This window comes from Phalacrocorax carbo, chromosome 7 (genome assembly GCF_963921805.1).
Source record: "Phalacrocorax carbo chromosome 7, bPhaCar2.1, whole genome shotgun sequence".
NCBI classification, from domain to species: domain Eukaryota; kingdom Metazoa; phylum Chordata; class Aves; order Suliformes; family Phalacrocoracidae; genus Phalacrocorax; species Phalacrocorax carbo.
The window spans coordinates 13872286-13888864 of NC_087519.1; the positions used below are offsets into that span (position 1 = coordinate 13872286).

Here is a 16579-nt window from a genome sequence, read left to right on the forward strand (position 1 = left end):
AGGATACACCCTAAAATATAAGGCAAGCTCTGGCTTCATTTTTACTATTGTAGTTCTAGTTCTTACACTCAGCATTGCACAGGATAAGGGAATTCAACAACGCCCTCTGAGTTTATAGAAAGAGCCCTTTTTGGTTTGGGTTGTCTTTTTTTAAATGTCACAGTATATGCCTAACGGAGAAAGTCTTCACATTTGTCAAGGGTATTGGGCATAGTCCAATGACAATAGGTAACTTCATATATGCAGCTTCAAAGCAGTGTCCAGGCGTTGCCTTCTCCAGCAACGAGGATCTGCATGGTTTTGGGGGAAAAGAGTTACAGAGTAAAGAAACAGATACCTGTGATCTACAGCTACAGGTGTAAACCTCTGGCTGAAGACTGCAGTAATCTGCAGGTAAGCGTTCAAGGTGCTGGCTGGCTTCTCGGATGTGATATGTCTATGGATGAGATAAATCTATGAGGTCTGTATTAAGATGAAATTTGGTTCCCAGTTAGAAAAGTACACTTGCTACTACTTCCCTGGGATTTTTGTGGCTGGAAGTCAAGTGATCTTTGGCCTGTAACAGCAAGAAAAAGGAGGCAGGGGTAAAAGCAAAGGGAAAGACAGACCTAGCTAACCTCAGAGCTGAACAAGCGTCCTCAGCCATCTGAATTAAGGGGTAGCTCAGGACTGTTGTAGCCTGTAGGACACAGGCAAAGCCTGCAAAGCTCAAGCAATAAAGACTTCAGACTCAGAGTTCAAAACAATCTTCCAACATAGCCTTCATTTACCAAACAGCGCACTCCCAGGGCGGTGGAGCCGGCTGCGAGGCGACCTTGTGTAACAGGCTGGGGGACGGCAGCGCTCCGCCGCCGCGCCCCCGCCCCCTCGGGCCCGCCCGTCCCCGCTCCTCCTTTGCAGCCAATGGCACTAAGCGAGGTGGCTGCAAGCGGCGGCGCGGACCCGGCGCCCGGGCTGGGAGAGGAGGAGGAGGCAGCAAGCGCTGCTCGCCGCTCTCTCCCGGCGCCCCTCCTGCTGCGGGCCGCCCGCCCCGAGCCGCCCCTCGGTGCCCCTTCCCCCGCTGGTACCTGCAGCATGGACTCGGACTCCGGGGAGCTCAGCGAAGGCGAGCTAGTCTCACCCGCAGGTAAGGGGGTGCCGCCTGGCCCCGCGGCGGGCGGGGGCGGCCTGCCTCCCCCCGAGGCAGCCCAGCGCAGGGCTGCGAGGCTGGGCGCTGAGGAGAGCTCGCCGCCCTCCCGCGGCTGGCCAGCGGCTCCCTGCCGCCCCGGGCCAGCGCCGGCTGCGGGCAGGAGCGGGGACCGTAACCGGCCCCTCGGCGGCTGCTCGGGCAGAGGCGCCCCGCGGCAGCGGGAGGGTCCCGCCGGGCCCGGCCCGCTCTGCCCCGCGGAGTTGCGTTCAACCACGGCGTGACGGCCGGCTAAATTCGCGGCGTGGGCGAGTGCGAGGCGTTGTGCTTTACATCCAGAGGCGGCAAAGTTTTTCGGATTTGGTCAGGGTTATTTCGCTGCCGCTCCGGGACCACAGCAGCCAGCCTTGTGCAGATGGGGAGACTCCCTTCAGAGGTCGGCACGCAGGGCCCTCGGGCCGCTAGGCTTTTGTTTTCATGTCCTAACTTGTCACGAAAAAAACATTAAAATGCTGCTGTCTAACTGCTGCAGCCAGCATAGTTCTTAGATGAGACAGAAGAGGAAAAAAACCTCCCTTGCCATTTCCAAATCTCCACATTCCTGTGTTCTACGCCAAACTAACCACCACTGATGTGCCCTAATCAAAGGCTGTCCTGCACAAACAGTAAATGGGGACAATAAACTGAAATCCAGCATACACAGAGGTAGGTTTGCTCTGCCAGCACAGCGTGCGTCCCAGTGCCAGTCCACAGAGAGCTGCTCCCAGCTCAAGGCCACCTCTTTCCCCATGCACACCTCTTGGTCTCCAACTCTTCTTCGGCCAGCGGTGGTGTTACCCTGCCCTCAGCAGAGCTGCAGTGGTATCACACACGGCTGGCACCTGACAGACGCTGGGTGATCACTGACGCTAGGTGCAGAAGGGACCCGTTTGACCTCCAGCTTCCCATGATGGAAGTCACAGGCAGCTTCCGTGAAACCGTTTAACTGGCATCTGACATAAGTAAGCGCAATTGGAATGTTGTCTGAAATTTTCTATTTTCATTTATTATGATCACTAGAACAGTTACTGCGTTACATTACAAGATCTTTGAGAAAATCTTTTCACCATAATCTGTCCAGTTTAGACATGTCCTTCATCACAGCTGGCACCTGCCCCCATCCCCAAAAAGAAAGGTTTCAACACCAAACAATATTTTAACTACTACAGGAAAAACATGCCAGATATTTTGTGAAATATTTCAACCATCCTATCAATAGAGCAGTGATGAGCAACAGTAGGAAGTCGTGAGACAAATAGGTGTTGTCTAGTCTCTGAGCAGAACAGGATTTTCTAGCGGTCTTAAATCCAATTAAGTTTTGAATATTAGGGGTATTTACTCTTGATATCTTGCTTTGTATTTTCTTACTTGATATCTAGATAATGAAATAAGACCACCAACAGGTCATAGAGCTTCTTGTATTCCTAAAGCTCCATTAGGCTGAACTTACTAACAGACTACCAACAGCTATACTTTTTCATCCAAATATTCAAAGCAGTGCGTGAAGCACAAGTTACAAACATTACCTTTATAGACCAAATAATGTAATATAGCTCCTGCCAACAACTGTTCTGAATAGGATTTTCTTTTAAATAAATTAAAAGTAACTATGCTTAGAGATTGCCATAAGTGCTTTTCATGTCATCACTTGCTAGCTGCCAAGAGTTGATGTTCATTAGTCTCCTTTCCTCTTTTCTATTCCTTCTTTGTACTAAGAGAAAAATCTGGTATTTTGACCATACATGGCAGATGCCTATGCAGTAGAATAAAATTGGAAGAGACTGAAAACTTGGTGGTTTTGTCTTAACCAGTTGCAATAATTTTTATTCTGCATTAAAGAACTACTTGCTGTTTGTATCTCCCATCCTATTCTGAAAGATACATTTCTGCTAGGTTTCATTTGGTCTTTTTTCTGTACTATGCCATATGCACAGAGAGATACTGCAGTGTATGTGGGTGTTCAGCAGTCATGCTGTCAGTCACTGTTGCAGGCACAGAAGCTGAGGGGTTATAGTGTAGGACTGAGTCACCACCTTGTTCAGAGAAATGCCATATCCAACACATCCTAGTGACCAGGGACATTCTGCCCGTGATTATAGGGCAAGCAGAGGGCTTCAGAGAAGCATTTGGAATTAAGTCCTAGTAATGGTTTGATTTTGGCCATTGACTTTAGGACAGCTAGGATTTTGTACTGAAACTGACACCAATTTGAATGTTTAGCTTATTCTCTTCGTTACCAGTCTTTGCACTTCCAAGTTTGTAAAGCAATGACTTCAGTTTACAATTAAAACTCCTTGTGGCCATTGCCCCCTTAGGTTGTCCGATTGTTCAAGCCCAGCTTGATAGTTTACTTTATCACCAGGGCTCCACAATGCTCATGCAATACATATGTTTAAAACTTATCCCAATTAAGTATTTGCACAAGTAGTACAAACCCTTATTCAGCTTTTTGCTCTGTCCCAGCAGACCAGCACACCTGTCATTCCTGGGACTCACACAGGTGTGCACAGGCCAGGAGGCTACCTTGTGCCCCCATCATCTGCCACACACACTTGGCTTCCAAGGGCCAGCTGGAGTCCTACTCTGAGATTCCAGCAGCCTCATTTCCTTTAATAGCCCAGTTAAAGCTGAGTCTCCAAGGAGGCAGAAGCATTTTTTCTGTATTTATTCTGAACATGTAACAATAACATCTTCATATTTCTTTGGTGCAAACAAAAAAGCCCCTTATATGCAAGTAGTGCAAGATGTTAACAGCTTAAAAACAAACTTTTAAAGTACAAAGTTTAAAAAAAAAAACAAATCACAAAAAGCACCACACCTCTGCACACAAGAACATCCACCTCCATGGCCTTGGCTTCCACCAGTCTCCTCACATTCATCCATTACTGCTTCACATTTGAGTTTTCTATATAGTAAAAAAGTTTTGGTTTTTTTCCATAAAGTTACTTATGAGACAGACTCCTATTAAGAGCATTAATCAGATCCTCATGATTCTGAAAAAATTACATATTGTAATGCAAAAGAAAGTTACATGCTTACTAGAACTACCCTCAGTGAAGTTTGAGTTTCACTGTACATGCAACTAGTCACATTTCTTTTCTTGTCCTATAAATAAGATTACCTGTTGAGTTCTCAAAAGCTTAAAATAGAACATTGTTCTCATTTTTTAATGTCTACCTATTGAGAGGTGGTTTTTTTTTTAAGAACTCGTCAGTAAAGCAATGGGCTACTTTTTCCCAGCTCTTTCATAGGCAGCCTACCACATGAAAGTATGGTCCTCTGTGCCATCTTTCAGAGTAACATTTCACAAAAATCCAGGTCTTCACCAACTGCAATGATTTTGCAGTGGATTTGGAGATTCTGCAGGTAAGAGAAAGAAGGTGACAGACCTTCATTTGGTGTGCCTTGTCTTCAGTTCCCTGCCTGAAACGTGCAGGTATTTGGCCACATAGCTTTTATGCAATATTGATTTAAGCCTTTCTACAAGCTACTAAGTCATTACATAGATTTCTACATTTATTTTAATGGAGCTATTATGTTACACTATTAACATATGATAACTAGAGGCTAATTTGCCTGTGTGGTCTTTGAAATAATACAGATTATTTTTTGGGGTGGTGGTTAATGAGGTTTAACATATCCTGGAAAGTAAACTGTTGTTGGTCCCTCCTCTGGCTTTCCTCCAGCTGAAGTCAAAAGACATTTGGCCTAGGAAAGAGAGCAGCTTGCACTCCAAGCAGAGCTCTAAACTGGTGACAGGACTTTTTTTTGTTTTTTTGAAGCATTAACACTGTGGAGCCTACAACTTCATATGATGCCAGAGATAAAATGAAGACAACCTTATCACCAGGCTTGCATCCATAAAGGCAGTGGGAGTCATATTATTGTCTTCAATAGGGCCAATATCTTACCCTGCATCTCCTGGCACAAAAATATTAATGCATTTTAAATTATTTGATAAGTTATCTGAACTCTACCCCAGACAATAAATATATACTTAATAAAAACAACGACATGTTTAAACATTATTTACTGTTGTAAAACAGCCCCAACAGACATGACTAATTTTTCTGGAGCTGTAATATTATTTGATTTGCAGTGCTTAGCAAATAATTTTTTCCTATAAATTATTTATCATGCTACATGAACCGCCCATACTTTTGGGATATTAATCTTTTAAGCCTGTTACATATTTTAATCACTGTTTTAGAGCTAATATATTCTCATAAATATAAAATGAATTAGAAAGTGTACTTCAAGATATTTAGGACTTAGTTTGAGGCATCAGTAACATGCTTATATGATATAAAATGCAGTTAAGCATTTTATAACTCTTTTTGCAGTATCACACTGGTCATTTGGACAATGTTTTTCATGACAAAAGGTATACTTTGCCTCAGGAAAACTTGTGTGTTTGAACAAAGTGGGTTTTGATTTAACAAAGCCTGGTTTTGACTCTACATAAAAAGGTCTAAGTCAGATATACAATAATATTTACTGGGCTTTAGACAAGCCAGCAGAAGTGGTAGGTAACAGTGTGTTTTAGGTAAGGAAGCTAGGAAAAAAACAATCCAGAAAGTTATTTTGTGTGGAAGGTGCAGACTCTACTGGATGCTTCTGTATTGAAGTGCTTTCTAGCACCTGTCTAATAAAGGGCTCTCCCTTTCCTTCTGTTGGAAAACAAAGCTAGTTGAAAAAAGGTGGACAGACAACAGACATGAACTTGCATATCATGGGAACCATGCTCAAACACTGCAAGCTGAGGCAAGCATGTGTCCAAGTCTCTTTGCCAAGGCAGAGTGGGCAGAGGCACTTCAGGATGAGCAGGCAGCAGCTGTCTGTTAGAGCAGCACCTAGAGCAGGCCCATGAGCCGAAGCCTCATTGGGTGAAATTTTTTTTGATCTCTTCACTGTTCCCCTCCAGGAAACACCTGGGCTGCTGATTTACATACGGACCCCTCCTTAGCCCAGTGACTGTCAGGTTGGGAGCCTTGTCCAACTGGAAAAAAAAGGTAGAACTTTGAAAGGCAAAAAAAATTAATCATGCTGTGATGATAAAGACCATAAATTATTCTAGTTTTGTAAAATGAAATCGACAACTTGGATGAGCAGAATAGACAGTTTAGTTAACCAGATCAACTTGTACAGGCTTCTGTTTTTTAAAATCGAGTGCAAATATGGACTTTGTGAAGCACTAGACTGAAGCTCAAATCACCTGCTTGTGCAATAGCAACATCTGTGGATGAGACTTAAGCAGCAATAGCTGAGAGTATATGAGGTAACAACTTTTAGTGGCTTTGATAGTTTCTTCCTACTTTTGAAAAGATGGCATATGAAAATGCAGCCTCAGAAGGACTTGTCATCATGGGTAGAGCAGAATCTGATTCCCAAGGGATAGCAGGCACATGAAGGATGTTGTGTTAAGTTATCTTAGTGCATAAATATTTTATATTCTTCATCAGAACTACTCACTTTCAGGACAGTATATGCTAGTGCCACCCAGACACACAAATATCAGGCAGAGGCCAGCCACAACTTTGCCAGGTCAGAGAGAGCCTGTTTCACAGGTAGGGAAGTTGATTTTACACTTATGTGAATGATGGTTGTAAGGGGCTGTCCATAGCCCCAAACTGAGCTGTTCCCACCTGAAATTATGATGCTGCTAGCAGTCAGTGAACAGAAAGCCTCTGCTTTTTCTAAAATGTGGATATGGATAAGCCTTGGTGCAGGAATTTATGATGCCAGGTGAAGTTCATAGATAGGAACATAAAGCAATATCCTGCCACACAGCGGTCATTGACCCTTCCTGTCTGCCTTGCCAAAGGCTTGGGATGGGAATGGGTTCCATTTGATGTGATGTTTTGGCAAAGGTGGATAACCTGTACAAGGCAATGAATGCATGTCCTCAAAGACCTCACACTTCCCATTTGAAAACATAAGTCTTTGATCCTTTCTTCTCATCTACACCAAAAACTAAGTAGTCATGGGAGGAATAGTAGGTCACCTGATTTTGTTGGCAATGGAACAAAGCAGCTATAAATCCCAGGTAAAAAGGAAAACAGTAGGCCAGATAGATCGCAAAGTTCTGGAGACCTAGCCCACCTGAGAAGCCTTTTGTAGTTGCATTTTACCCACAGCATCAGCCTTGGAGTGACAGGCCTTCCCAGGTCCCAGGAAAGGAGAAGAATCCTGTGACTTTCTAAGAGTACTAGCTTTTCTAGTAAACTAAGCAGGACCTGGCTGTGGGCCCAAGCAGTGGTACACAATCCTCTAAACCGCTTATCTATTAATATACTTCCTGGCACCATTTCAGCCCATGCCAGATAGCCTCCCACAAAATGTCCTGGCATGAGACAGAGTATAGCAGTGGCCAGTATGAATTAGACAACATTTGGAGCGTGGGAAAGAACTCAGCTTGCATCCAGATGGCAGTACAATGCATGTACAACAGGTTCTGTCCCAGTTTATTTACTGACATACACCCTGTGGTCAGAGAAGGGTGCAGAGGTTCTTCACTGTTGCTGTAACTTCTGGTGCACTGCTCACTGCTGTCCAGGCTGCTGGACCACTTGTGGATCTCTCTCAGGGCAGCTGCCTTGGGCCAAGACCTGGGTTTAGAGCTCTGACCAGTTAAGAGAGTTTTATTTGCTGTTTGTCTACAGAAATCTCTCTGCCAGTTAGATTATGGAGGGCACCCTATAGGCTGACAAGTCTAGCTGCAGGAGACTCACAGGAAGCTGAGACTGACTTGTGATAATTATGACCTTATACCTAAGCCTCAAACTTCTTGAGAAGCCAAGCTGAGCTCAGGCACTGGCTAGTATCCAGTGATTATTTTTTTTTTTTTCTCTTTAAGGCAGCTATCTTTAATGAAAAAGGCTGAGAAGGAGCAAAAGTCACTTTGCTGTCCTTTCCAGTGGCCACTAATCCCTCCTTGGTAGAGATTCTGTTTTAAGTCAAGTATTATCAGTTGGTTCTATCTAGCCTTCCTACAGAGGAACAGTGTGACCAGTTTCTCTGTACACATATAGGTTTTGGCTAACATCTGTTGATGTAAAAACAGAAATTAAAGCAGGAAGATTATTTCCATCCATGATATGAAACATACTTTACCATGAAGACATTCCATTTGGTCTTCTTACTGGTGCTAGTTTAATATGAAACACAAATAGTAAAAGTTAGCAGAAAACCTCGCTACCACCAACGAGCATTTCTTTTCTGGCATTAACTTTGTTTATCCAAGCAGTTTGACAGGAAAAAGCTAGATTTTCCCTCTTTCTCTTTGAAGAAATATATTAACACTATTATTGTGTTACTGTTTCCTTTCCAAGTAGTTTTCGGTTTACTTTTAGAGCACATAGTTTACATGGTCAAATCACTGACAGACACAGATCAAACAAATACAACTTTCTTTGACTTTTCAAAGTGAGGTTTGGGGTTTTTAAAATTAAGATAACAATCTCTTGGATTATTTTTTCAACAAAACAGCTGTGCAATATAGTATTATGCCAGGTGAATGTCTGTGGTTTTTGTTTACTTGTATTTAATTTTAACTTTGTTTATCTGTATATTGTTTCCCCTTCTCTCCCAGAAGTTGGAGGGAAGTAGGTTAAAGGTATGAAGAGCACCCTTGTTGTTCACTTCAAAGCAAGTTATAGTTGGTGCCTTGCTATTTTGATACATTATTTCATTAAAAATCTCCACTGTTAGGAAAAAAGTGTAGTAGTAGATGCAGAAATAATCAGTACAGTCGTTACAATGCACAGCAGCCGATTTCTTAGAAAACGATGAAGCATCAGTGAAGAAAAATGTTGACTTGGATTACAGATTTAGGAATGGAATAAAAAGTTCAAGCTTAAGTATATGTAAAGACTATTTCCACAAACTTTGTAGAGTGCCAGTATGCCCCATTCTTACCAACATGGACTAACTGGGGCCCTTTAAATGTACAAGGTTCTATATAACTAAAAGAGGAAGGTTTTGTTCAGGGATTAAAACTCATCTCTCCCAGAAAATAGCTTCTACTGTATAAATCTAGCCTGACTTCAGCTATGAGGTCTCTCTGGCTTCTCTCTTACCTGTATTTGTTTTTAAGAGTCTGTTTCCGTATAAGTTCTTAAAGGTTAGTATCAAATATCATGCTGCAAGAAGGAATGACATAACACTTTGTATCCTTGGGGCAGATACAGCTGACATTTCATCCTTGCCTGCACTCCACCCCACCCCCCAAAAAAAACCCCTATAACCAGAAAACACAAACACTACAACAAAACAAACAGAAAAAACCCATACCAAAAAAACCCCAGACCAGTATATTAATCCAAAACAGCAACTGGCATCACTCCATAAAGCACTTCCCCTTACAGAAATTGTAAAGAATTGGTAGAAAGCCAAGAACAAATCATCTTAAGGGCAGATGAATACCAGTGTTCTCCATAATTCCATGAATTAACTTTAAAGTTTGGATTAAATCAGATGCCTGAGGGCTTAGAGTAGTTCAATACTTAGTTGTTAATCAGCTGGTATCACTTTATCCTCCATACCACAGTATCTCCTGTAGTTTTGAGGGTGATTTCCCAACTGAAATAGAGTTCTTTGATACCAACTGGTTAAATTCACTTCAAGTTCAGAGGAAGTTGTGCTGATTTTACTCAGTGCTAGGTGTTTAAAAGCATAGTTATGAAGAGAAAAAGTAGTCACTTTCAACGTTATGTTGTTATATGCAACAGTTTGTGCCAGTAAAAATTGATTTTTGATTACATCAAGAACAGTGAGTGGAACTGGACCCTGGGAGGACATGTAGAAATGACTCATGCTTAAAAAAAAAAAGGCAAAAAATAAGAAGGCCTGGCATGACACGCAGCATATTGTGGCATGCTGAAGGCAAGGAAGGTCAAAAGCCCCTTTGTACCCTCCCTTTGACTGCCACATGCTACCAGAGAGGCTAAGTCCCTTGCAGGAATGCAGATACCAAGATTTTGGTTAAATTCTTCATCTTCTAACCTCTAGAATCTTTCTCAATTCTTTGTCTTTCCACCCATCCTCACCTTTTACACTAGTAATTTGTGTCCCTCCTCCAGATAACCACATCTTTCTAGCATATAACTGATCTCATTTCCCCTGTGCCTTGACCAATATGCTATTCTTTTGCAAGCCTCAATTCTTCCAGTATTGATCTGATTCTTCTTCCTTAACTCATTTATTCTCAAATATTCTTGGGTTTATGATTTCTGCCACTATGAAAGGGAATAAATGCTGTCAGGTTATATTTCATGAAAGAGAAAACTGATGGGAGTAAGATCTTGTCCTGTCATTGTAATTAGAGGTATTAAAAACAGATTTTCCTTGCCAGAGGAACTAACCTGCCTCCTCTGGCAAACAAACAATACAGACAGCAGGCTTGCAAATGAGATTGGTGTTATCTTGATTAGTAAAGCATGTTGAGAACAGGGAAGTTAATTTGATTTTGTAATACTGAAACAGGTAGATGCAATATTTGCCAGACAGTGAGAACACAATTGCATCTCTACAGATAGCAAGAGCCTCCCTGTTGTTTCCAGAGTGCATTCCAGAACAAACACCTACTTGGAGAAACAGTATATCCTCACTCCTGTAAGATCAAATCATTGAGCTTGAATAACAGATCCAGGGGAGGAATTGCATTTCTCTCCAGATACAGCAGCCTATGATTGTCACTGATCAAATGAGGTCAGAGGAGGACACTGATTTCTAGAGACATAGCTTAATTACACTGAATAAAGGAAAACAGAGCCTAGCCCTTTTGCAGAGTATTGTGATGAACCATGGCATGCAGATCTCCCCCACCCAAGTTTACCAATATATTTTCATAAAAGTTTAATAATTTTAAATTAAAAGATATTGCAAGAGAATTCACAGAGGTTGCCTGTAGAAAGCAAGCAGAAGCTTTTGACAGCTGCGAAGAGGCAGTGAAGGCGAGAGATGCTTCTAGAAACTAAACTCTTCTTCACTTAGGACAAGAATGCTTCTCCCAATGTTCTGCCAATAAGACAAGGATGAGAGGAGCACAGAAACATACCTAGTCGGGGCTTCAGGGAAAGGACTTGAAGCAGGGGAATTGCCAAGATGGTGCAGGTTCACCAGAACGCCACCACAGTGCCTTGCATCCACCTTTTCACTCCACCACTGACCTAGCTAAGCTGAATTAAGTCAGAGGCAAGTCTGCCCTTTGCAGGGCCAGCAGCCACCCTGACACTTAGCTTTTATCTTCCATCACCAGGATGGCTAGAAACAGGTCTCCATTTTCCACCACGGCATCTCTCTGGATTGTAACCCTAAATGCCAGACCCACCTCATTTGCCCTCAGTCAGCAATATCTTGCATGTGATCTGCCAGAACCTAAGACGACACATGGTCCCACCCAGCGGATAGGGAGACAGACAAGGACAAGGTGGAAAAGCTCTCCCCAGTACAGCCCTTCTCCATTTGCATGGTGCAGCACAGCAGGAGCGACATGCTCACATGACATGATTTTTGCAGGCAAGATTCCTGTGCAGCTCCCAAGAGCTATGTCCATGCTTGCCCACCCACGTACAGAAGATAACAGTTGCTCTTGCACTGCTGAGCTCTCTATTTGCCTTTTAGAACAGCAGAGCAGCATTAAGACAGAGAAGTAATGTGTAGGAAGAAAATTTAGGTTGATGGTAGGGGTAACTATTATTTAACATTTTCCATGTTTCATTGAACAGAATTTAATTTCCTTGAAGTTACTGCAGTCAATGGCAAGGAGGAAGAAAGGTGCATGTGAAATACCTCTGGCTATGCACTGAAATGAAGTGTGACTAGACATACCGAATAACAAATGCAGGCAACCACAGACAGAGGTTTTTTGATTATATACTCATTACTGAAACAGCTTTTCTATATTTGTAGAGTTCCTTCTTCCTTGTAGCCACATTTGATGGCAATTCAGATAGCATGTGTGACATGATGTTAAACAACTGATTCGAGAATACTTAGTTTCTTTCCTCACTCAGAGACATTAAAGCAGTACTTATGCTTCTTAATAGGGATTATAATTTAGGGACAGTTGATGCCTATGCTTAGTTGCTTCATCAATGACTAAAATACAAATTCTGTCTGCTCTACAGATCATATGTTATTAATGAGATTGAAAATAAGACTTTAAACAAGTACTTAGCTTGCTTATAAAGCAATGGGGATTCTTTACTATGACAAAGTAATAAAAATACAAGTGACATCATAAAGCTCATGAAAGTCTCACAGCAATTCTGTTACTGAAAGTTTTACAGCTACCTACTTGAATTTATTTGGTTTGAAACTTGCCTTAGCTTAACTTTTTTGGGGCTGAAAACATTTTTTGTATAAACAGCATAGGACTGAATATAACTAAGCTTTTTTTATACATAAGCAAAGTGGACAAGAGTCATTTTCCTTAATTAAGGAAATGCTATATATAGAAGAAAAGCTAAATACTTTCAAGTCATAGGCTTCAGTAGGTTTTTTTGACATCATCCCTAGAGAGCCTATGTGAAGGAAACTGCCTTATAAGAACACACAGAACATCAGAAATACCTTAGTAAGTAAAAAGAACAGCGTTCTGCAGAATGTTGGTTCACATTTTTCACTCTAGTAATGCCTATGCCATGTTGCTGAGGATGGGAGGTTCACACACATGAGTGGGCAAGGCTTTAAAGCTAAGTTTTAAATATTTTTTTAACAAGTGTCAGGACCTGAATAAGTCATGGAAGGCATGGGCTTTGCAACTCTTGCGAAGTACAGTGTAGAGTAACAGCTCTGGGAAAGGAGAGAATGTTATGGGGCATTTTTGCGCCATCAAAATTGCCGGGTGTTATTGGGGATAAATCAGTCTTGGCCTCCTCATAGAGGCCCCTGGGGAGCACCATGGCTGGGAAGTTGCCTCCCTAGGGAGAACTGCACACAATGCTGCTGCTACGCTGGAAGAAATCTGCATCTTGACTTTTTGCAACTCTCTCAGGCCTTGAGGGCAGCCCACCTAGATTGTGCCAGGAGTTGGAGTAGGTTTTCATGTTGGGTTTTTTTTGTTTTGTTTTTAGCAGATCCTCCAAGAAACCCAAAACAAACCCCCACAAAAAAAAACCACACCACCAACATTATATATATGCAGACACACATAAATTGGTACTTAAAGTGACTTTCACTTGGGCTCATATATACATGCACACCTTTCACAATGGTAAGGGGGAAACAGAGGCTACCTTGCCTAAAGCAAACAATTTACAGTGAAATAGCAAATAAAAATTGATCTCAGGACAGTATTACCTGAACCAGTGAAAGCAGGGTGACCAAGTCTGCAATAGCACAGCTAACCATGTAGAGCAGACATCACAGAGGAAATGTTAGATGGCTACAATGAAAGGGTATAGGGAGGATACTCCTAGGATATGTCCAGATGTGTCAGATTTCAACAGACGGAATACTGATTTGGGGTTTATGTCATTCAGAGCTGTTCTAAGAATATACAGGGATAGACACATGCAGAGTAACAGAAAATGGCAGTACTTAAAGAAGCTTTACCATGTTTCTACATGCTCATTTGGAAAAAGATGGAAAGAAAATACCCAAGTAAGGTTCCCCCTTTTTTATTTCTCTCCAGTTTTTCCATCATTAAAAAAATGGCAGGATCCTTTCTTCATGTAACATCCCAGTAAGTGTGTGTACTAGTAATACTGTATTCATATTAAGCCTGGACTTCCATATTAATGGTTTGTCCACCAATTTAACACATTGTAAGAGGTATCTGTATATCTTCTAAAACAGAATTTTGCCACTTCAGACTTCTGTTAAGAACATCTTCCTGAATTTGAAAGCAAATAGGATTTGAAATTTAAGGACATGGTAAAGATATCGGTCTAATTTCTTTGTGCAACCTCTCATATGATATCGTTTCAAAATCTGATGGATAAAGGACTGGACTGACAGCAGGGTCTTAATCACAGCCTTGAGCAAGTATTTCAGTTGTGTCTGTTTCTCCTCCCAGCGCTGGTCTGCTTTGTCTGTTTACCTTCATTTTTAGGTCAGGACTGTCTTTCACTGCAAGGTTGTGCAGTAAGAACCCCAAGATGTTTTATTAAAAGCTAATAAATACTAATACCAATGCAGTGCATGGTCACTGCAGGTGCTTTTAAAGGTATGAGAGAAATTTTATTCCCTGAGAAAGAAGCTGTACCTCTGCAGTTAACACGTCATTTTGAATATGAAAAATACGTATGCATTCAGTATGGTCTTTTCAGAAGTCTTTCATAAAAGGCTGCAGTTTGAGAACTAGTTTATTGTAACCACACTTGTCTTCTTGTCATATTAAACAGATGACTGCAATTGGGGATTTTTTTCAATAAGCATTGCTACTGCATATGATAAAACAATAAGGAATGTTAGAAACAGAAGTAGAAAAATTAGTTGGTTTTTTTTAAGCAATTCGGCTAAAGAGAACAGACATGTTCCCCCCTCTCCCCCCAAATCTTTCCATTTGCTTCTGATTCCAACCGTCTAACTCTCTGGCAGTGAAAGCATGTTTGGAATAAAAATAGAACCCACAATTTGAAAAATATCGAGTGTTGCTTTGTTTTGCTTTTAATACATGAGCCTCTCACTGACATGAGGAAAGCCTTTCACCCAAAGAGAATTTACCAGAAAAAAAAAAGTTTGGCAGAATTAACGTAGCCATGACTGTTAGCATATTTTCTGATACAGGTCTTTCAAAGTACCAGATGGGATCAACACAAAGAGATCCTGATCAAGTGATAGGACACAGGCTTTATTCCATGACTGTGATACACACAGCACAGTCTAAGACCATAGTCTCCCTAAGAAAGCCACTGTAAGTCAGAGTAAAAACTATTCCCCACAGCACACAGAGTCACTCCATTTTGTTCATAACTCAAGTTTCAGTTCTTCCACATAAAACAGTCTATGTGGACTTTACATATATAACCCATAACCCACCTACACCATAATCTTCAAGAGGTTGCTTGCTGCCAAGCTGACTTGTGCGCAAGCCAAGGAATGTGGACATTTTCTGATCCTGTATGCTAAGACTTTTCTGCATAAAACTGGCTTTCTAGGGTGTGAATTTGTGCTTTAAAACCATCTGCCCTCAGTTGCTTCATCTGAGGCAATGCCTTAGTGGAATGAATAATAAATGCTCCTCTGAGGTGACAAGATCTAGTAACCTAGCACTAAATTTCCAATTCTAGAAAGCCAGATGGAACCTGGCCTGAAATATAACAAAATTGAAAATCAGGTCCATCTGAGGCATAACCTTTCATTATTAGAGCTGACAGTTGTCTTGCAAGTAGAAACACAGGTCAAAGATTTCCCAGTTACCAGCTATAGTAGGTAGTGTTATTTTCCTTCTCTCACTTCTCAACATCAGTTTATCTAATCTAGAAATGAGATCACTACACAACAATGGTTTTCCACACACACATATACTGGAAGTTTGTTAAAGTTAGTTAATGCGCACAGGGATCAATGTCTGCTGGAGACAGAACAAGAAGCACTCAAAATATTTGCAGCCAGGGAGATTTAGTCTGACATTAGGAAAATCTCTTAAGAGTTGCAAGCACTGCATTAAGCTACAAAGGGATGTTGGTCTTTAAGAACAGACAAGTATCATTTCTAGCCTGCTAGTCTTGTCTCAGAGAATGGAATGGATTAGACAGCTGATAAAAAATTTGTTCCTTCAACCTCATGTTTCTATGATACTGAAATAACACACAGCAAATCAAAGCTTAGTTCAGTGACATAAACAATGATTTTCTATACCAAAGCAAATTGTTACCCTAACTCTGCTTTCCATGCAAGCAGACAGAATAACCATTGCCAAAAATCCATCCTTAACTCCATCTCATTTTCAACACTGATAGTCTTTTACATACAAGCTCCAGTCTTTCTGGAGAGTGTCATTACTTCAGTTAATGCTTGTATAGATTTCCTAGATATTACACCAATCCTAAGTCAAGCAACCCTTGCTGACTGCAACTTCAGAGCTTCTGAGCCTTGCTCATTGGTCAGTTACCTAATCACCAAGTTACAGGTGATTTCAACACAAGCAGTGATTTCCAGAATGTAAATGCAGACAGCTCAGTTGCAGCGGCTCATAAAGACACAGCTGAAATAAAATTAAAGAAAAACCACTTGATTATTCTTATCTCTACTTTTCTGCAGCAAGCTATAAAAACATGGATTATGTTAAACTATGAGGTGAGAGTGCAGTACTTCTGTGTATCTTATGCTACCAGATCACATTCATTAATCCACTCTTCTCTCCCTAGATTCAATGCAGATTAATCCCTCCCAGCACCACTTCAGGTGTTACAGATCCTTAATTGCTACAGCAGGCACTGCCCTAACCACTCCAGAAGCAAGGTA

At 41.5% G+C, this 16579-nt stretch overlaps 1 protein-coding gene across 1 annotated transcript in view; it reads left to right on the plus strand.

Annotated features, from left to right (window-relative positions):
* Nucleotides 1-885: 885 nt before the first annotated feature.
* TNFAIP8L3 (TNF alpha induced protein 8 like 3) overlaps nt 886-16579 on the plus strand; it is a 48501-nt gene continuing 32807 nt past the window's right edge. The window contains exon 1 of the mRNA XM_064456403.1: nt 886-1126. Coding sequence (XP_064312473.1) covers nt 904-1126 — 223 coding nt within the window. The 5' untranslated portion in view covers nt 886-903. The remainder of the gene's footprint in view (nt 1127-16579) is intronic.